Source organism: Symphalangus syndactylus, chromosome 11 (genome assembly GCF_028878055.3).
Source record: "Symphalangus syndactylus isolate Jambi chromosome 11, NHGRI_mSymSyn1-v2.1_pri, whole genome shotgun sequence".
Lineage (NCBI taxonomy): Eukaryota > Metazoa > Chordata > Mammalia > Primates > Hylobatidae > Symphalangus > Symphalangus syndactylus.
Genome location: NC_072433.2, coordinates 115,171,168 through 115,197,770, shown reverse-complemented (window position 1 = coordinate 115,197,770; position 26,603 = coordinate 115,171,168). Strand labels below are relative to the sequence as shown.

The 26,603-nt window shown below is 33.6% G+C and overlaps 1 protein-coding gene across 2 annotated transcripts in view; it reads right to left on the bottom strand.

Annotated features, from left to right (window-relative positions):
• Positions 1-556: 556 nt before the first annotated feature.
• SLC12A2 (solute carrier family 12 member 2) overlaps positions 557-26,603 on the bottom strand; it is a 108,294-nt gene continuing 82,247 nt past the window's right edge. The window contains exons 18-27 of one of the 2 annotated variants that reach the window (XM_055299204.2): positions 22,181-22,287; positions 18,326-18,405; positions 15,449-15,574; positions 12,982-13,029; positions 11,437-11,559; positions 9,157-9,268; positions 7,251-7,337; positions 5,720-5,855; positions 5,366-5,433; positions 557-3,727 (exon numbers count right to left, since the gene is read on the bottom strand). In XM_055299204.2, coding sequence (XP_055155179.1) covers positions 3,592-3,727; positions 5,366-5,433; positions 5,720-5,855; positions 7,251-7,337; positions 9,157-9,268; positions 11,437-11,559; positions 12,982-13,029; positions 15,449-15,574; positions 18,326-18,405; positions 22,181-22,287 — 1,023 coding nt within the window. In that variant the 3' untranslated portion in view covers positions 557-3,591. The remainder of the gene's footprint in view (positions 3,728-5,365; positions 5,434-5,719; positions 5,856-7,250; positions 7,338-9,156; positions 9,269-11,436; positions 11,560-12,981; positions 13,030-15,448; positions 15,575-18,325; positions 18,406-22,180; positions 22,288-26,603) is intronic. The other variant, XM_055299205.2, reaches the window with a different exon arrangement.

Here is a 26,603-nt window from a genome sequence, read left to right as displayed (position 1 = left end):
CAGTGAATGCATAATGAAGAAATTCCTGGGGATGAAAGACCTGGGCTCTAGACCAACATCCTTCCTTGATTTACCCCATGACCTTGGAAAACTCCCTAAACTGCTCCAAGCTGCTTTCTCAAGAGTAAAAGAAATAGCTGTCCTGCATATATACACACCTACAGTCATGTTCAAATGAGAATGCTTTCTAAAACTCTAAATGAGCTTAGACAAAAATCTTTGGAAGGAAAGATTCAGATTATATTCAGGGACTATGAATCGCTTTTAATCTTCTAGTTTTCTCATTCACAAATGAGAGATTTGGCCCAAAGATAAAGCAGAATTAGAAAAGCTAGGTCACTTAAAAAAAACCATAATGAGCTGCATCTCAGATGGTTCAGTCATACTGTGAGCATCGCAAAGGTTTAAGAATAGTGAACGACTTTTCCAGGGCGTGAATATTAAGGTAAAAGCTATTTTAAAAATTCAGAAATGAATGAAGCAATAGTTATCGAAATGAGAGAAAACCACAAAGCTGGCAAAGACTTATTAAACAGATATAAGAATGGACATTAAATAGGTTTAATGAATCCACTTCCTTTATTGCAGTAACCTCTGTACAAAGCAACTGCAATACTCAGGGTTAAAACATTAGAAAAGCATTTGTGTGACAGGTATAGTACAGTATTATCAAAATATTACATTTTCAAACTTAGCAGATAATCATCCACCAGAGCTTAAATCTTTAAATTATTTCCATAGTCTTAAAAAATATGTAATGTCAGAATGCATATAAAAAGAATGTAGAAGGAAACCTAAAATACAAATGGAATAATGTAACAAATAAATATTTGATTTCAGTAACTGTTAATAATCAGCTCAATACCACCATTCTCTCTAAACTCATTTAATTCTTTTATAGGAATAATGAACTGTCAAATGCCATGGCATAATTATTTATTTCCAAGCTATCACCAATGATTAGAACTAAAAAAAATTTGGCATAAAAAATCAAAATTCAGCATAAATAAAGCTATTTTTAGCTTCAACACTAGCTAGCATCTCTAAGAATCGTTGAAATAAGTACTATAACAACCTTGAAAATTTTCGACCTGGTGTCTAGTATTAAGTGAAAGTAATGCATTTTTTTAAGTCAAAAGCTTCTTACATTATTTCACAGACAGTATTACCCACCCCACATTATGAACAGTTAGATATATTTTATGTACTTTATACACACATGTATGACGCATGACATTTGGTTCCTGTAGTACAGATCACAATGTTGTTTTCCTGAATGGGAAAAACTTAAAAAAAAAAGTAAGTGTACCTGTGCACATTTCAAGATAGCAGCACTCAGTCCATGCCCTATTATCCATCTTAAAAGTTCACACATTATTGTTTACCAAATAATACAATATTTCTACTGTTGCAAAACATTGCAAAACCTGCAATGGAACAATGCTGTGAGTTATAACGTAGAAATTTTTTTTTTTTTTTTTTTTTTTTTAGAAAATCAGTTACTTCATTTTCTTAATATTCTGAATTCAAGTTATCAGATCTCTATATCTAGCTCATACTCATGCAGCAAAAATGCTGCACATCACTGAAAATAATAACGTTATAGATGTCTATCAAGATTCATGAAAACCAGCCAGGCGCGGTGGCTCACACCTGTAATCCCAGCATTCTGGGAGGCCGAGGTGGGCAGATCACAAGGTCAAGAGATAGAGACCATCCTAGCCAACATGGTGAAACCCCATCTCTACTCAAAATACAAAAATTAGCTGGGCATGGTGGCGTGCACCTGTAGTCCCAGCTACTAGGGAGGCTGAGGCAGGAGAATCATTTAAACTGGGGAGGCAGAGGTTGCAGTGAGCCGAGATCGCGTTACTGCATTCCAGCGTGGCAACAGAGCAAGACTCCATCTCAACAAAAAAAAAAAAAAAAAAAAGATTCATGAAAACCTGCATAAATTTTCTACCACAGAAACTTATATCAATTAACCCACTTAACAGTATTTTAGGTGAAGTATTCTCCATTTTTGAACTGGAGAACTGTGTGAAATTACAGCATGCCCTTCAAATGATCACCTTTGTTCTCTATGAAACCTGTATCTGTTTATCTGATTTTGAACTTACGTTTACTTAAACCAAAGTTTGCCTAATGAATCTTGATCACTTTAAAATGCAAAATACCAGCAACATAAATTTCATTATATATACACATATGCATATGTGTATGCATATTACATATATACACACACACACATACAAATATGTAGACATAAATCCCTTGAAATGTTTTCAGGAAATCCTTCCTTGAATTATAAATGAAAAACTTCACATTAATAATTTTATATAAAGCTTTTAGTAACAGTACATATGCACTGTCAAAATTTTACTAGTAGACTATGATGTCAAAACAGACATTTCAAAAGCACAAACTGGCAGTTTTTCTTAACACAAAAGTTTTAAAATATTAAGAATGGATTAAATTTTAATATTCAGAATAATCTGTTCAAACCTGAGTGTATTAAGACTAAGTGTACTTGACAATTGAATGAATTAAGCCTAAAAACATTTCTCTAAGAAACCAGTGGTCCATTTAACCATTTGATGAAACATTATTTTAATGATTTATAAAGGATAGTACAGTATACTGAAATTCCATTTAAATATTGAAATATTCTACTAAATGACATTGCTTTGTCTAAAGTTCCTCCAGAAAAATCTGTTAGCATTTCTTAAAAGTCCCTCAGATTTGAGGGAAATTCTAAATTAGGACAGTTTTCTCTCCAAATAAATATAAATGATCTTGAGTATTTCTGTTTAAAGAATGACGTGATTTTTAAGCATGGTATATAGAAAGAAGTATGGGATGAATCTTCAATCTTCCCTAAGGTTTCAATAAATAATAATAAATATAGTAATAATAGCCAATCAGAGGGGTTAAAAAGGTATTTGGGGGGCTTTTTTTCCTAGCTCTATATTCACATATATAAACCTTACCATGGGGTCACTTTTTGGTTACCATTTCCCCTTCCCCATTTTTCATTAACCTGCCCTAATTCTCATCTTTAATATCTAACAGATACCTTTATAAAATTAACAAAACATATACAGTACTCAACACTAAATGGTCAATGGAAGAAGACAAGCAGTGTTCATTTTGCTTTAAAGTGGAAGAGACTAGAAATAAAAACAGTTGAAGGCAAAGTTTGACATTCTATAAATTTATAAAAGAGGATATATGGATGAAATTTGGTTAATTTCAGAAGGCACCTCAAGGCTAAAGGCTTTTTGTACTTCTTTCATCAATCAAAAAGTTAACATGCTTTTATTGCTATTCAAGTAGCAAACGAAAACTACTCTCACAAACTTCAGTTCAACAGAGAAGAATCACCATTAAGACTGAGATATGGAATTGACTAAAACCGAAGTCTCCATACACGTATCAATGGAGCAACTTTCCTGTGTGCTTTCAAATTAATGAAATCGTGAAAGAAAAGTCACCATTCGCCATTGTGATGTTAATGTGTCATTGAAGATTTCAGTTACTACACTAGGCACTGAAGTACCATTCTGGAGGGCTGTCCACTGTATAGAACATTTATGAATAGAAGGTAAGGACACTCTGATGATTCCCACGAACTAGGAGGATTGGTGGTAGGTCCTTAGATAGAGCTTCTAACCATGCCATGTAGAGAGCACTAGACACGGCACCTTTTCGTGCAACTGGGAGACTCCTGGTATCAAAAAGAGAAAAAAAAAAAAAAAACCCTGAGCAATGCATTTACAGAATAAAATGTAGCAAAAATTATAGATTACAATAACAGTTACTATATAAATTAATTACAGAATATTTCTGAGTGCAGGAGAATTCTGCATATAGAATAACAACCACAGTTGTGTTGCTTAGCGATGGAGACGCATTTCTCCGAACTTATTGTCAGGCAATTTTGCCCTTGTGAAAAAATCATAGGAGTACTTACACAAACCTAGATGGTATAGCCTACTACACATCTAGGCTATATGACACAGCCTGTTGCTCCTAGGCTACAAACCTGTACAGTACGTTACTGTAGGGAATACCATAGGCAACTGTAACACGATGGTAAGCATTTGCATATCTAAATATAGAAAAATACAGTAAAAATGTTTTTTTTTTGTTTTGTTTTTTTTTTTTTTAGAGAGAGATGGGGTCTTAATACATTGCTCAGGCTGGACTCAAAACTCCAGATCTCAAGCAATCCTCCCACCTCAGTCTCAGTCTCCCAAGTAGCTGAGACTACAGGTGCACACCACCGTGCCCAGCTTAACATATGGTATTATAATCTTATGGTATCACCATCGTACATGCATATATAAAAGACTAATCTTTCAACAAAAGATTTTTCAAAATTTGTTCATAAGAACAGTAAATATTTCTATAAACCACAGTACCTCTGATATCTCACACTAAATCCTAGATTTCCCCTTCTTTAATAAGAATAGAATTATTTTAGGTGAAAGGTATGTTTACTATCAAAATTTAGAAAACAGAAGCTATATATGGATAAACGCAATTTTTATCTTATCTCAGTTTTAATTTCTATTTATGGATGGTGGTAGCAGTGACCAATTGCTGTATAGTTTTTCTCTAAATTTCTATGTTTTGGTGTCTTTTCCATTTACAGGTATTTGATTATCATCAGCAAAACTTGAAACTTTCTGATTTATTGAATGTTGTTAAACTAACAATCTTTTGGTAGTCTTTTTCATTACTTGGCTTTTTTTGTGGGGGAGAGGGCTGAGCTTTCCTATCTAAGGACACATGTTCCAGAATTGAGAAAATGTGGGTTCAAAGAATAGCTAACCTAGTTCAGTAGAGGAAGCACCAAAGTAGGCATTTAGTATCTGTATTTAACTCAAGGCCAATGTGTCTGTATGTAAAATTCGTGTGTGGGAAACATAAGAATGGGGATCCAGATAGGAATTACTATTCAAGTTTAATCTGCCAAATAACATTTTTTGAATTATTTTCAAGAGGAAACTGTCCGGGGCCCAAATTTTAATGTAGGACCCTCCTATCCACACGTGCTTAACGGCTATGCCGTAGTGTTTACAAAGATAAGGAATTTTAAAAAGGTGAGAAGAAGGGTAAACAAAAGGTTCCAATATAACCTATTATAAAAAAATTACCTGGGATTCATATAAGCATAAGGTTAAAGTTTTTGTTTTTCTCCATATGCTTAAAGCATAGTATATTTTTACAAGTTTGTTTTTTCCTCCTTATAACCACTAAGTCAATATGGGTGTTATATAGATATGTAGTTGGAATAGAAATTAATTCAAAGCATATTATCATAGATTAGCAAGAAAATCTTTATAAAGATATTACTTACATGACAATAATATTAGCTGTGCTTGAATGTTCCTTTAATAACTCATTTAACCTGATCTGCCGGTATGTCTGAAATGAAACAGGACAGTCATTCCTAGACCATTTGGAAATAAGAATTTAGCATGGTTCATAAAACTATAAGGAGACAAAAAGAAACTGAAATGAATTTTCGTGTAATAAAAATATCTGTTTTCTCTTTTTTTAAAAAAATGCTTTCTGCTAACCTCAAATAATCTATTTTAAAGTAGGGTTCATTTATATAACTGACCCCTCCTATATCAAATTGAAGTTCTTGGTTTTCATGTCTTTTATTATATAAAAGATTAATGAAAAGGAAGCAGAAGAGAAAGAATACCTTGGTCTTATAAAGTTCAAGCTCATTATCCGTTATTCGCCATGGTTCATCTTCTTTCATTTTATCTGCAATATCTTGCTCTTTATCATCTTCATGAAGTCTGTATGGCTCAATCATTTCCTCAAAAGCTATAATACTTTAAAAAACAGAAATAATACTGACAACTAATCTTATTTTAAGTTACATAACAGGAAGATCTTAAATATTAAATTGTAACTTGCAAAGTTAGTGCCTCTCATTTATTATGCTCCTCTCCATACCCCAACCATAATAATCACTTTGGCAATTTATTTCAAAAACAGCAATTTCTAGTCTCTCAAACTGATGAGAAAATTAGAACCCATATGGATAATACAGATTGTGCATCCCTAATCTGAAATCCAAAATGCTTCAAAATCTAAAACTTTCTAAGCACCAATATGATGTCTAATGGAAATGCTCAGTGGAACATTCTGAATTTCTGATTTTTGGATTAGTATATAATGAAAATATTCCAAAATTTAAAAAAAATCTGAAATCTGAAACACTTTTGGTTGATCCCAAGTATTTGGGATAAGGAATCTCCAACCTGTAATAAAATTGCATTTTTAATGCTAAAGCTGATCTCACTGTATCCACCCCTCCTCCCCTTATGGCCATTTTCTCTCAGCCTAAATAAATTTTACCATAGTAGCTAAAATGATCCCTTTGAGCAATAAGTCAAATTGTGTTACTACTCTGCTCAAAACACCCAAAGGCTTTCCCAGTTATCTATGAATAAAGTAATGTAAAAAAATGTATTAGAACATTCTGAAGGGGAAAAGGGCAGATACTAAAAATTTAAGGAAATGCAAAATTAATTTCTACATCCAAAGATACTTACCAGTAAAATAACATGAATGGCATTCTAATCCTCTATGAACATGAAAAATATTTTTCAGTATCAAATCTAGTATGAAGCACCCAGTATACACTGTTTTACAATAAAAGCAATCTCACCCTGATTACAACCTTACAAATTGTACCTTACTATTTTCTATCTAAAAGGAATTCTTTATATCAGCTTCATATTGATTCAACATTAAGAATTAAAATTATATCTGGTAAAATAAATACAAATATCATTATAACAAGCTGTATATACCATTTTCAGGTGGAATATTCCAAAGTCTTTGCGAGGAGAATTCTGAATGCAACTATTGTAGGCAAATGTTTAGATTTTCCTATTTTAGCTATAAAACAAAACAGTGGAAAGTAGTAGGTATGTAGAACAGGGACTGAGTGGTTATAACGATTGTAGGCAGGGGCAATGGAAATGAATCACCGTTCAGAAATCACATGTAAAGCTGTAATTTAAATCCTCCCTGAATACTGAAAACTCTTTAGACTTTAATATCTGATATATGCATGCCAACTATCAATGCTAGATTTTTAAAATATTGACTTCACATGTAACTAACAGCAGGAAAAAAATCTCTGGGTTTTAATTAAGTTGAATCTGTGTCTGAGTAGGCCATCTATAAAAGGATCAGAAATTTGTAGAGTAACTTACTTTTCTTTCTTTGGTTTGGTATTGATATCTCCTAGGACCATAATATCAGAAAAGTCTATCCGGAACTTGCTAAGCAAAGTAGCCATCCTACAACAAAAATAAAGAGAATTAAGATACAAGTATTTTCGTTCTATATTGGGCTGAATCCATATATCTAAAAAGCATGGTTTATAGAAAAAGTCTGTCATGTGCTAAACAATATCTATTTGAATTAATTCACACCATTCATTCACAAAGTAGACTTAAATTCACTGAGTACTTTCTGAGTAATCACTGAGTATTTTACTTTCTCTGAATCTCTTCTTAGTACTGAGTAATGGACAAAGACATTAATAATAAAATTTAAATGGCAGCTAATGTTTCTTAAGTTAATTTTAGTCAAACTATATTGATAAGTACATAAATTTCAGGAAAAACTAGTAGACAAATATTTATTTTTGGATTATTCTTCCATCCAAGAATGCTTATCTCAGGGCCCAAATATGACCTGTGGGCCATACTGAAGATGTAGTTGATGGCAGATTAAGTTCATAGCATTTTGGGGGCAGAGGGAACTGGGACAGGACATAGAAAAGGAGCATCAACAAGCCTGATTTTTTCAGTTAATACCTTTCTGAAGGCTTAGTTGGCAATGAAACATCGGTGGCAACAGAACAGTTGAAGTGCACATATATACAAAAAGCAATTAACAAAATGCAATTTTATTTGTAATAATGTTTTTAAATTGAAATATGAGAAAACAGATCTGCTACAGGTTTGACTTAAATTTATTACTAGTATTTCTTGCATAATTCACTATTTGAAATGAATAAACAGTTGCATTCCAGGATCTATCAATTAAGTGGCTACTATAAAACATGCTAAACATAACAGGACCCACAAAACTTAAATAAAACAATAAATATAATACCAGCCATAATGTGATGAGTGGTAGGTATAAAGTATATTGTGATTCCGGAAGGAAACATAAAACTAGATGGGGAAGTAAGTGGGGGGAAAATAGGAAAGGCACTATGAAGAACTGAGCTGGGTTTTAAAGAATGCAGATTTAAAGAGATAAAAGGAGAGGCAAATGAAGAGCTATTTGCAGGAGAGAGATGAGAGTAGGCAAAGGAGTAAAAGCCTGAAGTCACATGCATGTTTAGAGCATATGGAAAAGTGTGCTGAAATACTGGGGGAAATAGAAGAAAAGGAAATGAGAGGACAGACTGTCAATGGCCTTGACTGCTGCATTGTAACAGTTAGATTTTCTATGGCAGGTAGCAGAGAAGTGGTTTAAGTATTTTGGGTAGAGGAATCATATGGTCAAAACTCTGCTTTCTGAAAAATAAAACTGGGTTTCAATGCTTCTAAGTACCCATGTCTTACCTTTGACCCATAATGTGTACAATATACACATTAATTAGGTTGAAGATTATGCACATTATGTACTCTGTAAAATATACATGTTATAGGTCAAAGATAAGACTACTTAGAGAGCAGAAGAGAAATACTGAAACAAGAACTAGAATCGTGACAGTATAGATGGAAAGAATCGGATGGATGACAATGGCATCCTGCATTTTGTTGTCTAGAAGTCTACAACGAAATGTATCTCATATATAAATATGTAACGTTTGTGCATTTTCTCCCCTGACTAAAAGAAAAAAGTTGCTTAGCACTTTAATGTTACAAGTATTTAAGAAGGATCTTCTAAAATGCTAGTATGTTAAAAAAAAATTATATCTAAGTAAAATTAAGTATTTACTAGTTACACATGAAGACTTAAGAGAACAAGGTTATATTTAAAATTTTTAACTTCAGTAAAGAACAAAGCAAGATAACAGACATTTTCTGGATTGTCTAATTTATACTGTAGCAATGAAGTGCTACTAGATTCATGCCCTTCAATGTGAAATAAACTTACGCTCTCCGGTCATGGTCTATTCTGTTTATCTTTCCACCAATGAATACTCTGATCTTACAGTCTTTCCATTTTTTCTTGGTCGTCAGAAGGTAAGGTATCAGTAAGGTCAAACCTGAATTATAAAAATATAATAAATCATTTACTAAATGCAAATTTCTTAATCAGGAACATCAATTTAGTCTTGAAAAACATGTTAACTACAACTCCATATAAAACAAAAATCTTTCTGTCCTTCCTTGATAATTCAGTCAAAAAGCCATTAGCAGACCTGAGAAAGAAGGGACTCCTAATGGAGTCTGATCCCATTCAAGGAAGGTAGCCAAATGGGATAGCGGCCTGGTAAAGTCGAGATTAGTCACATACAACAGGATTGAGAAAATAAGTATAATTATTGACCTTAGCAGGAGCCATGTTTAACACTGAAATTAGAAATATGAAAAGGGAGAAGCTGGACTGAAATTGGTTTTTGATCTCCATTTAAATCTCCACACACACATATACAAGGAGTTTCTGGCTCTGTCCATGGAGAACGCCTGGGAGCAGTGACACTCTAGTAGACACAAGCATATCCAATGCCCTGATCTTTATTTCTAAACACTATTATTCAGTAAAAGGAACCAACATTCCTTGGAAAGGGGTCACTTTCATGGCTGTGAAGGGAAAGTGCAAAACAATCAAACTGGGCCTGGAACATCTTCTTGTATTAGAAAAATAACCCAGAAGAATGGGCCAGGGGCGGTGGCTGACACCTGTAATCCCAGCACTTTGGGAGGCCGAGGTGGGCAGATCATGAGGTCTGGAGATCGAGACCATCCTGGCTAACATGGTGAAACCCCGTCTCTACTAAAAAGTACAAAAAAATTAGCCAGGCGTGGTGGCGGGTGCCTGTAGTCCCAGCTACTCGGGAGGCTGAGGTAGGAGAATGGTGTGAATCTGGGAGGCGGAGCTTGCAGTGGGCCAAGATTGCGCCACTGTACTCCAGCCTGGGTGACAGAACAAGACTCAGTCTCAAAAAAAAAAAAAAAAAGAATGATTGAATGATTGGGACATGATAAATGGAAACAAATCAGCCTAAGAAAGATTCTGCTGGCAAAATATGGGACAATTGGAACATCAAAACAAATGAAAGTAACAAATTATATCCTGGCATAGTTTGGGTATCAGCCCCTACCCAAATCTCATGGTGAACTGTAATTAATCCCCAATGCTGGAGGTGGAGCTTAGTGGGAGGTGTTTGGATCATGGGGGTCAGTCCCTCAAGGTTTGGTGCTTGTCTTTGTGATAAGTTCTCATGAGATCGGGTGATTTAAAAGTGTGTGGCATCTCCGTCTCTTCTCTATGTCTCTCTCACTCCTGCTTTCGTCATGTGATGTGCCTGTTCCTGCTTTGCCTTCTGCAGTAAGTAAAAGCTCCCTGAGGCTTCTCCAGAAGCTGAGTGATGTCACGACCATGCTTGTGTGGCCTGCAGAATCGTCAGCAGATTAAACCTCTTTTCTTTAGAAACTACCCAGTCTCAGGTATTTCTTCAAAGCAACACAACAGTCTAATACATATCCCACTGAATGTCAATAAAATAGGAATCAATGAGTCCACACCGACAGAAATAAAGTGAAAGCTCTTCCTTACAATAAAATGCCAACTAATAAATAAGGAAGAAATGATGGAATAGGAGAATCATCATTTGGCAACCACAACAATAACAATAAATTCAGGCAGAAACATCAATGGATGCTAAAGATAGTGGTGAAGGCTGCAAGAATAGTGTATTTACATAGTCTCAGAGTAATTCCTCTGTGCCATCCCCAATACCTGTAATTATAAAGGGGGGGGGTAACTTTTCAGTGAATAAACGTGGTGAAAATCATATATTACTCAATGGTTAATTTCACCAGTGATGGGACAAATCAACATCCTGTGCCACCTGATGAGATGTAGACAGAAGAGCACAGCATCACTTCTGTGATATTTCTGCCAAAGATAGATAACCTAAAACTAATTATAATAAGACATTAAATAGCACTTCAAATTGGGTTACAGTCAACAAAATGGTTCATACTAAAAAAAAGTTAAGGTCATGAAGCTCAAGGAAATACTACTGAACAACCTCTGCATTAGGGATACTGAAGAGACCAGACAACTAAATGCTGTGCCTGATTCTGAAATTAATCCTTTTGCTTTTGTGAATGCTGGCAAAATTTGAATGGGGTCCACGGGTAAAGAGTGCATGCCATTTCTTACTATTCTCACAATTTCAGTAAATTAAAAAATTAGCAAGCTTACCTCCATCATCAAAAAGCCACCAGACATCAATAGTATTCTTTCCTTGTTTTTTCTGAAACTGTGTACTAGCTTCAAGAAGCTTTTGGTCAGCTACATTTAAAGGCACAATAGGGCCTTTGGATTCTAAAGGATTAAGCAAAAAATAAAATGTAAGCAAAGTAAATATTAAAGTCCCTTTTGCTGAATTCCTATTGTCTCCTAATTTTTGTATATTCAGATGTTTATGCTACAGATAATTCAGACAATTGTATACGGCATCTACCGTAAGCTTTCAGTTGTTTATAATAAAAGTATATTTTACAAATGGCTAGAGAGAAATAACTCTTTACAATAGCTAAACCAATCCAAATTATCTGCCCACTTACTAATATTTTCAAGCATTCTGAATGAATGTAAGAGAACCATAAATAACAATCAAAAAATTATACTGAGCTGCTAGATTTTGTGTTTTGAAAAGCTGTTTTAGTCAAACTGGACAAATCAAGTTTATACCTGTTCTGTGAAACTATTTCTTTGGTAATCTGGTATCTCAATAATTTAAAGCTCAAAACTTTTTAAAAGACAAAGTTGTTATCTGCAATATAAATGAACGATGGGAGTTGAAGACATACTAACACATTCTTACAATTATCACAGTGAAACCTTAGTCTAAGGAAAGACTTCTCATTTTTACCCATGTTTTGTCCCCAATATGTGGCACCCAATTCTAAAGCCATATAACAACCACATCTTTCTCTGGACCATAGAAAGATGGTGGGAGCTCCCTGGAAGGGCACCCATCTGCTGCAAGTCTGAGAACAATACACCAAGGAGTTCCCATTTATATTCCCAGGAGTCAAAACAAAACAAAAAACAGCATTGATTCTGTGAGCAAGCAAATGACTATCATGAAACTCCTACACCAAAATTTTAAAAGCAGAAATCCATACGAGGACATCTGATCACTTCTGTAGAATGTCACTTTTCATGCTGCTGTGATATATGCAAACATGACAAATGATTTTGCATGATGAAATAATATGGCTACCAAACCACACTGCTCCATAACTCTCACCTCTATCTCCTTCTCATAAAATTCATGTATGTTGACATGACTGTGTATCTCCCAAACGCAGCACGACTGTGAGAAATATTGTAATTTTTGAAATGAAAAATACATTAGTATCAAAATTGAGGACTTGGCTGGGTACAACTGATGGTAAAGAATGCAAGTGACACTGCAAATAAAACCTATTTCAGTGTCCCTACTTATCATCTAAACCATGCAGTTTAAATTAAAAAAGATTAATACCGGCTGTCTGGGTCTAATATTTCAGAAATGCTATGATGATTGAAAAGAATTTGTCTGTGATATAAGTCCATTTCCTGAGAATATTTAACTTTTTAGTTAGACTAATAATAATTTTTCTAATCTGCATTTATAGAACTGTAACATTACCTCACCATGGAAATAAAAACCAAGGTTAAAAAAAAGGGAATAAGGTTGGAGTTAAAGAGTTTACAGTATGAAAAAGGAGTTAAAATAAAATGATGAAAAATGCCTGCCTTTTTTCAACAGTGGTTGAGTTGCAGTCTTGCCATCCTCTTCCTCAACTAGATTATGTTTAAAAAACACAAAAATATGTTAATTGCCTTTATATTAATAAAATAATAAAAATGTAAGCAGAGCACATTTATAAACAAAATATAATATGAAGCAACAGTCCACTGAAAAATAATCAAGACTGAAGATTAATATTTTCTGCACTGAGTGTTGAAGCTTTTAAAAAGCAAACATATTTGAGACCCCTCCCTTACAGGATGACTAACATCCCTAAATTTAATTTCTATAAAATTATTTTTAAAATTTCAGCATATTTTTAAAATTTTTACACTTTCATACTTGAAATAAGTTGAGAAGATGTTGAACTGTGGCTTATAGGTATAAATATGACACTAAACATTGATATTGCAGATAATACATAAATTTTAAACATGCCATCACTGTGCAAATAACTGAAGAGCAATTTTAGAAACATTTAATGGACATTTGTTTGTAAAAAATTAATCACCACTTGAAATATTAAGAAATTTGATCAGAGACAGAAGTATTTTGCTTTATATAAAATGCCAGGTTATACAGGAGTGATTTTTCTCACATATATAAATTTATATATGTGCATTAATATTCATTTAGATTTAAAAATATCTACAAATATTTATTTGGCATTAACAATTTTCCTAATCTCATTTTGTTCCCTTAATACAAGCTTGTATTAAAATATTTGTTTACGGCATATAAAACTATGGACTTGGACAGGAAAGAGTATACTACAGTGGGCTCTGGAGTTAGACTGCAAGATTGCAATCTTACCTCTACATTTATATTCCCAGGAGTTAAAACAGCTGAGTGAACTTTCATTACTGAACTTGCTTTTCTCATTTGTCGAAAGAGGTATTAGTACCTACCTCTTCAGCTTGTTATACTAATGCAAGTATTAATACACTGAGCTCTGGGCCTGGCAGAAAGTATTTAAAGGGTGTTCTTTTTGACTTCTTGCATGATGTATGCTTCAATAACCAAGATAGACACAGCTAAATACTGCGGATTTATAACAACTACACACTAATGTCTGTAATTCTGAAGACTTTTTAAAATGTATAAACTTTTCTATAGTATCTATGCTGCTAAGAATAACTGACTAAACAGAAAATAAACACAAAATAAAGCAAACACTAATTTCTTAAACTTGTAATGGAAAAATAATTAGATTTTATAGCATTCAATATTGTTCTTATAAAGCAGATATTTAACGGCATTTGTCTTTGATAATAAAAATTATAAATATAACTACGGATATGCTGCATTTGTTTAAAAGAGCTCAGAAATGTCAAAGAAATCTTGGCATTTAACAATTATAAAGTAAGTTAAAGGCATTTAGATTTTTACAATAAAAAGGTAAGTAGAAATGTACTGACCCAGTTTCCTGTTCTATAAAAATAATGATTTCATAAGATCATAACATATATTAATTAGCTAATGTATGGGTAACATCCACTATAATGTGGGTGCATGGAGTAGATGCTTGATATGTATTACTTCTTACCCTCCCATTAAACTTCACCTATTAATTCCCAACAGATTCTGTAGAAAAAGAATGCTTGAAGCAAAAGAAAAAAACAAAAAAGAGGAAATGAAAGAATGTATAGTGTAAACTAAAATAAATGCTAGAATATAGGAACAGTTATCAGAATCAGTTTATAGAATTTTGAGGAAAAACAAAATACATTATAATCAAGCCAGCAAAGAACTGAAAAGGAAAATGGGTGTGAACTAAACTTTACTAATACTCTAAGCCAACAAGGTAAATGAGAAGGAAAGAAATAAAAAGCAACATTACTGCTTCTAAATAATATAGAAGAGATAAACTGCACAGAGACATGATTGGTCCAAGGTTACAATTTCAGAAAAAGAATGGGAAATATTTTGCAGGAATCAAAAGTATGTTATAGTTTAATGATTCACAGCACAGACTCTTTTCTTGTTGCGTGTCAGCTGGGAATAGGACAGATGGAGATACTAGATTGAACAGAGGTAGGAGAGTGAGGGTGGGAGAGTAAGATTTGGAAGTCATCCCTCTTTTCTTCTCAAACATGACACACAGATTTGTGGATGAAATTATGTGAAAGTCATGAGTTTGTTACTTTAAAATTACCATGTTCTTTCCAAATTCAGATTTAACCTATGCTTCAAATTGAAATGTTTTATTTAAAGCAACTATAAATAAAAACACAGAAGCCATATTAGTAAATAACTGGCGTGGTTTCTGTTTGATGATCTACTCTAATACCTTAAACAGCTAGTCATTTTGTAGCTATTTTTGAAAGCCATAAATTTTACCTGACCAGCTAGAAATGACCAGTACAAGTCTGAGAACAAGTTATTTTTATAAGACATATTATATAATTAAAAATATTTCTCCCAAATTAAAACATTACTATTAATAAGACTTATTGTTTGAATGAAAATTACCTTTGTATGTAATTGGTTTTTCACTGAGTGGTTTGGAAGTATCTAAATCGGACTTTTTACTATACTCCACACTTACTACCACATCCTTGGAGCCAGGAGATTTCTCTTGTGATGACAATAATTCTTCTGTAGACAGAAAATTATTTAAAATAGTATCTAAGTCATATTTTAACTGTTAAGGCATTATGGTTTAGTAATTAAACTATTATGAAAAAATAAGTTTATTATAAATGGCTTATTTAAACAACTATGATAATCTGTTTGAAATGACTATTCATTTAAATACGTAAACCACAACTAGGTTATAGGTTGAAAATCCTGATCTGAAAGTCTGAAACTTTTTACATGCCTAACATGACGCTCAATGGAGCATTTCAGATTTGGGATTTCTGGATCAGAGATGCTCAACTGGTAAGTACTATGTAATGCAAATGTTCCAAAATCAACCTCCCCACCTCCAAATTCTGAAACCCTTCAGGTTCCAAGCATTTTGGATATATATACACAAACTGTATTTGAATTACGAGCTGGAGAATCAGTAATGAGTACAATTCATAGGACAGTAGAATCTGGTAGACAGTAATACATAGTATGTCAATCAATTCTCTCTAAATCAGTTACATAAAAAATGTAAAATGTAACAACTGTCCATAGATGATACGTAAGATGACAGAAAACACTGAAAAACTCTACCCACTCTATAAAATCAAGACCACTGAATAGTCTTCCTAAGTTCATGGTGAAGGTACCATTTCTTCATTTTAAAGTTCATTTTCTCTTTTTGTCAGTTAGTAAAGATTTAACTTCCACCATACAAACACGTATCACAAAGACAAATATAAAACTGATAGTATGTCCGTAATCCTCATCACTTATTTGTGTAAATGAAGAGAAACAACAGAAACTACATGCCAGCACTATGCTAAGAGCTCGCAGGCCTTAATCTCTTTTTTAATCTTAACAACCAACCTGTAAGGTAAATACATTTTAAAAGATAAGGAAACTGAGGCTTGGAATTCATCAAATTTGCCTAGGCTACAAAACATCTAACAGAAAAGGCTGATATTTTTAAAGCAGATTTGCCAGACTCCAATGCCTACGCTCTTAATTCCTATGCCCAAATTCCTGTTTTAAAACTTAATGATGAGTAAGGCATTCAAAAACATTTCATAATGATTATAAATTCATGAAAATACTTTTTAAAAGTTTCAATCACACTCCAATTTCAGTAAATGATAGAACTATATAATTTATTCGTCAAACTGATACGTGAAAAGGAACACTGCTATTTATGTTGAGTTAACAGGCATAAGTTAGGCACTCTAAACCTCAATTCTGGTACAGCAAGAAATAATTGAAATAGTATTTTGCCAAAACTACTCCAGATTGCTGAAAATGCATATTTGGTCACACGGATAAAGACCTCAAAGTGCTTTTTTCAAAACTGCAGACTGCCCTTAAAGGGGTAAAGAGAGGGAAGATTAAAACAGTTTAAATACAGAAGCAGATACCTCTTAGGTATTAAGGCTTAGCTCATTCTAATGACTTGGTTAATTAATTGATAGGGGTAATATGTTATATATGTAAATTTTCTTAAGCATATAATTTCTTAAAGTACCAGAAAATCTTCAAAGGATATAAAAATCTTCACAGTTTTTTTTTTTTTTTTGTATTTTTTGAGTCTTGCTCTTGTCATCCGGGCTGGAGTGCAATGGAGCAATCTCGGCTCACTGCAGCCTCTGCCTCCTGGGTTCAAGCAATTCTCCTGCCTCAGCTTCCCGAACATCTGGGATTAAAAGCATGCCCGGCTAATTTTTCTATTTTTAGTAGAGATGGGGCTTCACCATGCTGGTCAGGCTGGTCTCAAACTCCTGACCTCTGGTCATCCACCCACCTCGGCCTCCCAACATGCTGGGATTACAGGCGTGGGCCACAGTGCCTGGCCATAGTTTTTATAAAGTTGGCAAAAGTAGTAATTATACCTTACTTAGGCTTTAATCTTCACTTTCAAAAATGCTTTAAAAGTTACACACTGTATTATTATTTACATACCATTCTTGACATGTCAAAATTATACAGTAATGATGGGAGACAAGGAAAGTATACAGTGGGAGGTAGAAAAGGGGAACACATAGGGAGACCTCTGTAGTGACAGAACAGTTCTGTATCTTTATTGCAATGGTGGTTACACAAATGAACACATAAGTGGCACACAACTACACAACCACCCACAAGTCTTTGTAAAACTGCTGAAATCTGAAAAAGGTCTGTGGATTGTTCCAATGTCAATTTCCTGGCTTGGATATGGTACCTTAGGATAAGGCAAGATGTTATCATTGGGGGAAACTGGATGAAGGGTACAGAGGACCTCTCTACTATTTTTTGCAACTTCTTGTGAATCTATAAATATTTTTAAATTAAAAAATGTTTTTAAAAAATTTATTAGGTCTGCTGAAGATAGAAAACGTTATGACAAACTTTAGGCTTCTATCAATATGACTGTACAAAGCATACTTTCATAAATATGAAAATGTCTAATGATTTAGTGGTCATTTAAAAATTTTTCCTCAGGCTATTTTATGTCTTTAAAACACCTGGCCAACAGACAAACCTAACTAATGTCTGTTTCTCTTAAAGCTTATGCTTTGGATTGAATAAAATTCAATCCAAATAATCACTAACCATCATCCAGGTTGGTACAAAGAGAAAACACAAACTTTAGTGGAGCCAAACAGATGTGATCTTAAAATGCCATAAAATAAGTCCATGATACATAATTATTAAAAGTAACGAAGAGTCCAGTTTGTGAGAATATAATTTTCTAACAAAGTAGTTTACATTTTTCTAAATAAAAAACTTATTTCAAACAAAATGTACCTTGTCCTTGAAGATGAGATATATCCAGACCTTCTTTTAGGCGAATAACCACTACTCCATATTGTATGTCAAAGGCATCACTAAAAGCAAAAAAAGAAAAAATGAAAAAAAAAAATCACAAAAATTTGTGTTATCCTCTATAAAATATAATAGTAGATGATCTCTAAAATTACTTTTGGCTTTAAATGTCTGATTTTTAAAACATGCTTTGAAAATCACTTGTTGAGATATGTATGTTTCAAATTCCACAACATTCTCTTCTGTAATACCCTTGAAAACTACTTTTTAGATCTTTGCAGTACTGACATTATACCTACAGCAGCGGTTTAAAGCAGCAGCAGTATTTTTATCCTACTAAGTCAAATTATAGAAAAATTACTTTCAGAATCCTGCTATATTTATATTTGGGCTTATACCATTAAAACCAAGAGAAACACATGAAGACACACACACAAAAACCTAGTTGCTACTGTGAATGAGAGCAGGTTGCAGGATATAAAGAAATTCTTTTTGAAAAGACTGAGGGAATTTTAACATAATTTAAAAATTAGTTACAAAATTGGTTTGAACAGTGATTCAAAGATTTTATATATATCTGCAAATACATATTTACCTCTCCTTTTTTTTTTTTTTTTTTGAGACAGTCTCGCTCTGTTGCCCAGGCTGGAGTACAGTGGCATGATCTTGGCTCACTACAACCTCTGCCTCCCGGTTTCAAGCAATTCTCCTGCCTCAGCCTCTCAAGTGGCTGGGAGTACAGACGCACACCGCCACGCCTGGCTAATTTTTGTATTTTTAATAGAGACGGGGTTTCACCACATTGGCCAGGCTCGTCTTGAACTCCTGACCTCGTGATCCACCTGCCTTGTCCTCCCAAAGTGCTGGGATTACAGGCGTGATCCCTTTCATTTTTAAAAACACAAATGACAGCATCCTATACACACAGACAATATATTAAAGTCTCGAAGACAGCTTTAAAACCAGACTTAAACCCTGGAATCTCAGTTCTGAGCATAAATCTTCATTTTAACCCAAGTTTTTCTCAAATCTACTGAAATAATTTTAAATTCCAAAATGTCATGTTGTTCTCTGAAAGTGGTAACAGGCTTAACTTTCATCTTTATTATTTTTCATTGCACAAGTAATAAGTATTCACTGTAGACATATTAAAAACAATGATATATTAAGATACAACCATATGAAATCAAAAAGGCTAAAATCCAATAAAATGGTCAAATTATTACTCTTACTGACAAATGGAACAATGTGTTCAGGATATAATATATGGTTATAAAAGGTCTTTTGTTGTTTTTAAATCATGGAGAGACAATTTGGCCACATTCCTATGATGAGCTAAAGTTAAAGTCACTGGAGAAATAAATTTAACAGGCATGTTAATCTTTCTCAGTTGTATCTTGAAAGATCTAATTAATACTAGAGAAGAAATAACTACAAGCATTTTAAAAATTGGTTAATAAATCGACTAAATCAAAATCAATTTCTTTAAAGCCAGGGAATATACCTCCCCAAGTTTACTGTGGATTAAAACAAATAAATTTTATTATAAGCTATAAAAATTGATTTGCAGCTTCAGATCTTATATACTATTAATAAAAACACAATATATAAAGCATACCTAAATTGCACAAGGTATTTAAAAATCACAGCTAAAACATCAGTGGAAGTGCAACAAGATAAAGAATGAGCAGTGTCACTGCTTTGAAACTGCTATTAATTTACATGGTTCTAAAACCAGAAAGCAGTATTTTACCTATCCTTTAATTGTCGCCTGATGTACAGGAGTAATGTTTAGACTAATACTCAACTTTCAGAACACTCACTCACTTTAATCCCTAGAAAGTCAGAGTCAGAAAGACCCCTTCCAGTGTTCCATTATGAGCAACTACAGCTAATAATGTGACAGGCGTATGAAAGAATTTGTAAAAAATGTCACTTTTTCTATTTTTTAGGATAATTACGTCATCTCACTGCTCTTAGGTCTTGAGAGAGAAAAAGCATAGCCCATGGCTCATGGGTTTCATGGCTCATGGACCACATTAATCTTTCTGTTCCTAATCCCTATACATACAGAATAAAGAATTAGAAAGCCACAATGAGGTTTTGCTTACAAAAATGTTAATAAAACCAAAGCTCAACAGTAGTGACAACATACAACACATCAGCAGAGTTTTAATTTTACTAAAAGCATTTAACAATTAGTTGGTAAATCTTGTTTATCATATATATTACTAATCCATATAAAGAGATCCTTTAAAAAGTAGAGTATGAGATCCAGCTGCTTCCTCAAAGACTTTTCAAATGTCGCTAATAAAACCATCATATGTGAGACAGGCAAATATATGTGGTTATAGCCAAAGATACAACAGGAGTTTCAGTAACGAAGTAACTCCAGTGAGAAAAAAGGGTGATCAGATCAAAATTCATGGAGAAAATAGGACTTAAACTTTAATCTTAAAGCTACTTTGTAAATACAAGTTTTTTTTTTAAAGGACAATTATAAGAGGAAGCAGACAGTTCTATTTAATCAGTGCTTAGGATGAGAAAAAAACTACTACTCAAATCAAGTATGGCATAATGGAGAGGGAATGCTTATCTTCAGTATAAACAAGATAAATAGGTTAGGCAAATCGTAAAATAGTAGGAAAAGAAGTACTTTTCAAGATTAAGAAGAAAATCTGGCAAAAACAAAAAAGTTTTATTCTTGTTATTAAACAAAAAGTATGTGGTAGATTACATTAAACATCCACAAAATCCACAAACAGAATACAACCAGAAAGACAAAGTACCAAAAGAATAAAAACACACTAGACCAAGGGTCCCCAATCCCCGGGTCATGGACCAGTGGTGGGCCGGGCCTGTTAGGAACTGGGCGGGCTGCACAGCAGAAGGTGAGCCATGGGCAGGTGAGCATTACCACCTGAAGTACACCCTGTCAGATCAGCAGCGGCACCAGATTCTCAAAGGAGTGCAAACCCTATTATGAACTGCGCATATGAGGAATCTAGGTTGTGCACTCCTTATGAGAATTTAATGCCTGATGATCGTCAATTGTCTCCCATCATCCCCAGACGGGACTGTCTAGTCGCAGAAAAACAAGCTCAGGACTCCCACTGAGTCTACATTATGGTGAGTATGTAACAATAATATAAATAAAGTCCATGATAAATGTAATGCGCTTGAATCATCCTGAAACCACAGCCCCCACCACTACCCATGTCTGTGGAAAAATCGTCTTCCATGAAACTGGTCCCTGGTGCCAAAAAGGATGGGGACTGCTGCACTAGACAACCCAAAAAATGGAAGTTACAGTGAACTCAAACTTAACTCTTCATGGTGGTAGAAAAACAAAACATGTAAGTACATTTAAATAAAAGAAATGTAAATAACTTAATGAATGAACCAAATGATTAACTGCAAAATTTGTTTGGAAGGGTAACAAGCCTAAACAGCGATAAAACACCCTTCCTCAGCACATTATAATGACATAGTTTAGGAGGTGATGGGTCTGACATTCGGAAACTCTGCTCAGCAACAGCTGGAGGGATAGGAAAAAGTTTACAAACTTAGAAGCCAGAGTGTATACATGTATACATACACATACATATGTATGTGTATATATATATATATATGCATGTATGTAAAGAGACATATAAAGATCAATAAAAAAAGTTAATAGATTATCAATTTAAAACTCAGATGCTTTGTGTGATTCTTTTCGTTCTTATATTTCCATTAGAAGAGACTATATGAGAAACAGGCTCCAAAAATTAGGACAAGCTTTCAAAATTTACATTTTCTAAATGAACTAAATTATTGAATTAAAAAGATACTTACTGAAATAAGTTTATATACATATCCACATCCCTCATATCTGCTTGCAACCAATCTTTCTTAAATCCAAGGACAAGTGTGTTTGGCTTCATACGACCAAGACCAGCAGCCTAAAATATAGGGTCAATATAACTTTACAGATATATTATTTTCAACAAAATGTTTTCTGAAGTGATAAAACTGTCCTCCAAATTGACAGCTTCTATAGACACTCCTAGCAAAAATTCTTCAGCATTCCATATTCATATTTACTTATAAATTACATATACTACTCCATTGATATTACTTACAATTAAACATGCAAAAATATAATTTAAAAATAAAACACTTGAAAAATTCTGAATGTACATATTTTTGTACTTTTATGATCTACCAAAATTTTCTTATTTTTACTAAGAGAAATAGAATATAATCTTTTTAAAAATTATAATACAGTGGCATTCTCATTTATATATTAACAGCCATTAAAAACTATAAACTTAAGTCCAAATGAATGCAGTTCTGAATCACATCAATACTAAAATCTGAATTTGTTCTATCATGCCAAAGTTTTTGCTGACGTTTGGCTAGTTAATTTCCTTCCTCAGTGTTCCATCAATTTTTCTTGCAACCTCATCAGGATTTGCAACTCAGTATGTTTAACAATAGGGAATTGGTTTCAGCGTCTCCCTTCAGCCCTTCCAGGATACCAAAATCTGCAAATGCTCAAGTCCCTTACATAAAACGGCATACTATTTGCATATAACCAACATATATCCCCCCCTTATTCTTTAAATCATCTCAAGATTACTCATAATAGCTAATACAATATAAACAGTTATACTGTATTTTTTTAAATTTGTATTATTTTTATTGTTGTATTATTATTTTTTCAAATAATTTCAAGCCATGGTTGGTTGAATCTGTAGACGTGAAACCTGCAGACACAGAGGGCCAAAATCCACTCAATCTAAGATTTTTAAACACATTAGAAAATTCTATTTCCAAGATTATGTGCACACACAAGTTTTAGTATTTTATTGTAGCAAAAGATAAATAAAAAAATTGTCATTTTAACCATTTTTAAGTGTACAATTCAATAGTATTAATTATATTCACAATGTTATATAACCAACACTACTATCTATTTCTAAACATTTTTCATCACCCCAAACAGAAATTCTATAACCCTTAAGTAATAATTACCCATCCCCTTCTCCCTCCAACCCTTGGTAGTATCTACTTCTGTCTCTATGAATCTGCCAATTCTAGATATTGTATGAGTGAAACAACAGTATATATTCTTGACATAATGTCTTCAAGGTTAATCCATATTGTAGAAGTTCATTCCTTTTTATGGCTAAATAATATTCCATTTTACACACACACACACACACACACACACACACACACACACACACACCCATTTGTTTATCCATTCATCTGTTGGGAGACACTTGTTTTTATCTTTTGGCTATTGTGAATAACACTGCAATGAATATTTTTTATCCGTCCCTTTTATTGCTCATGCTTTTGGTGTCATATCTAAGAATCCACTAACAAATCCAGTGCCATGAAGTCTTACTGCTGTTTTCTTCTAAGAGTTTTGTGGGTTTTGAGCTCATTTTTATGTAACTAATTTAATTTGTATATATAGTGTGAGGTCACACACAGGATTATTTGTGACATACTTATGTCATTTTTTGAAAAATAAATTAATTCAAATATTTATCAAGTGTTGACCTGCCACTTGGGATAATTAGGACAGAAGAAATATCTCTAACTCTGTAAAGCTTACATCTGTTTTCAAAGTGTTCCATCCATATACAGACTTCTTCCAAGAAGTAAATTTTCCCCCCATTCGATATTAAAAGCACCTTTGACTTGAAGAGGCAGATAAAAGTATTCATTTTAGTTTTTTTAAAACTATCTTAACCACACAGCATATTTTTAATGGGGGGGGGTGGGAAAGGAATTGGGGAGTAAAAGAAAACCAAGAATATCTTTAGGTTGATAGCTTTTTAAAAAACTAAGCCATAAGATAACCAGTACCTTCTTAATGGTGCAAAATACTGTCAGGGTCACTCACAGAAATTTGTTACAATCCTATAATAACTAAAAGGTTTTATTTTTATAAAGTTAACAATAACATCTTACTGTACTCTGTATACTTACATTTTCAATTTTGTTACTGCAATAACTTTCCCTTGAATGACTGAAACTTCACATTTATCACTCTCCTCCCTAAATCCTTTACAAATTCCAATCAAAGTAGCTATTCAGTCAAAGGTAATGTTTTCAGTGTCCAAATAACAATATGTTTATCAATGGAGTAATCTGTTACTGAAAATATGTCTTCTCTGGAACATACTTCTTTACTAAGTGATAGGAAATGAGTTCTTCATGGATTAAATAATTGAAATCCATTTAGCAAAATGCAGTCATTTGAAGCTTACTGCACGAGTTTCAAACATTCCCACTGTGTTATTTCTTCAAATCTTTAGCAATGTTTTCTGTGCATCTTAAGCCAAAATTTGCTGACCAAAAAAACGTATATAGTTTTACTATTTAAATATGAAGGTTTAAAATTGAGTTGACAATCAGGTGGCTATTGCCTTACAAAAAAATTTAAAGGGAAAAGGAAAATACAAATATACAAAACAAGAAAATTAGCAGTGCTAATGTCCTTTGCTCAGAGGTCTTTAAGCAAGCTATTTATTGATAAGATTGTCTCTTTTTTAAAATAGTGAAGTCAGGATGGGCATGGACACTCACGCCTATAATCCCAGCACTTTGAGAGGCTGAGGTAGGAGGATTGCTCAAGCTCAGAGTTCAAGACCAGCCTGAGCAACATGGTGAAACCTCATCTCTACAAAAAATACAAAAACTAGCCAGCCATGGTAGCGCATGCCTATGGTCCCAGCTACTCAGGAGGCAGAGGTGGGAGGATCACTTGAGCCCAGGAGGTCAAGGCTGCAGTCAGCTATAGCACTCCAGCCTGGGAGACAGAGTGAGACTCTGTCTCCAAAAAAAAAAAAAAAAAAAAAAAAAAAAAAATTTTGTTGTGGAAGCTGGATACTTAAATGCTAGTTTAATGATAAGTAGATGCTTAAGATTATAATTAGTAACTAGAAAGATGAGGGGACAGAGAAAAATTGAGTGTAAGTCCAGTAAAACAAATAACATCTAAAAACAGCATCTCTACAACTATACAAAAAGTCACTGTACAAATAATGCACAAAATTCTTTTGACAAAGGTAATAAACAACTAAAAGACATTTGACACTTTGTGTAACATGTTTCCCAAAGGTAGAAAGGAAAGAGAAATACTCTCAGCAGCAACTTACACTAAAAATTTCAGTTACTAGTTCTACAGAGGCAACCGGCACCTATTTGTAATAATATTTCATATAGTTCCTCACATAGCTCTGCTAGAAAGTCAGTCTCCTAAGTATTTTTCTCAAAACAATACTCTTCTATTTATCCTAAAACTTTGCCCCACACTGATAGAGTTGTCCGCTGCAGTGAATATATTAGGTGGATGAAAGTAATTTGGAAGACGAATTCTAGCTCCTGCCAAATTTACAAAAGAATCATTTATACCACAGAGACTTTCTAGAGCAGTGATTCTTAAAGTATAGTCCCTGAACTGAACCAGCAGCATCACCTCAAACTCTGTTGGAAGTGCAAATGCTCGGCCCTCACCCCAGATCTGATTCATTCTGGGGTGGGGCCTAACAATCTGTGTTTAAACAAGTCTACTAGATGATTCTGACGCATGCTGAAGTTTAAGGACCACTGCTCTAAGGAAAAATTTTCATTCATTTCCTTCCTAAAATTTATTGTTTATATAAATTGGCTATCAGAATGTTCCTATAAATTATATAAGGGAAGCAAGATTTACCTACTAGAAATAAGCATATGACCCAGTGTAGCATTCTACTTAAAATATTTCAATATTTCACATACAAAAAGGAATAAAGTATAAAGTAATAAACATTCATGTATCTACCGCCCCATTAAGAAACATGAGAAACACAGTAAAGCCTCCAATGTATCTTCATGTTCTCTTTGCATTTTTACCATGTATTCTATTATTTAGAAATACATAGATATAAAATTTACATTTTTAAAATATTTAAATCTTCATATCGTTCATATACTTTTTAAAACTTGCTTTTTTTCCTAAGCACTGTTTCTGAGGTGTATCCATGTTGATATATATAGCTCCTCTTCACCACTGTATAGAATTCTACCACACATTTGTACTACGTTTTCATTTCTGTGATTGATGGTTGTTACTTCCGATTCTTTTTCACTATTACAAATGACGTTGCCATGAAGTTTTTTTTTTTTTTTTTTGAGATGGGGTCTCGCTCTGTCGCCCAGACTGGAGTGCACTGGCATGATCTCGGCTCACTGCAACCTCTGCCTCGGGGGTTCAAGC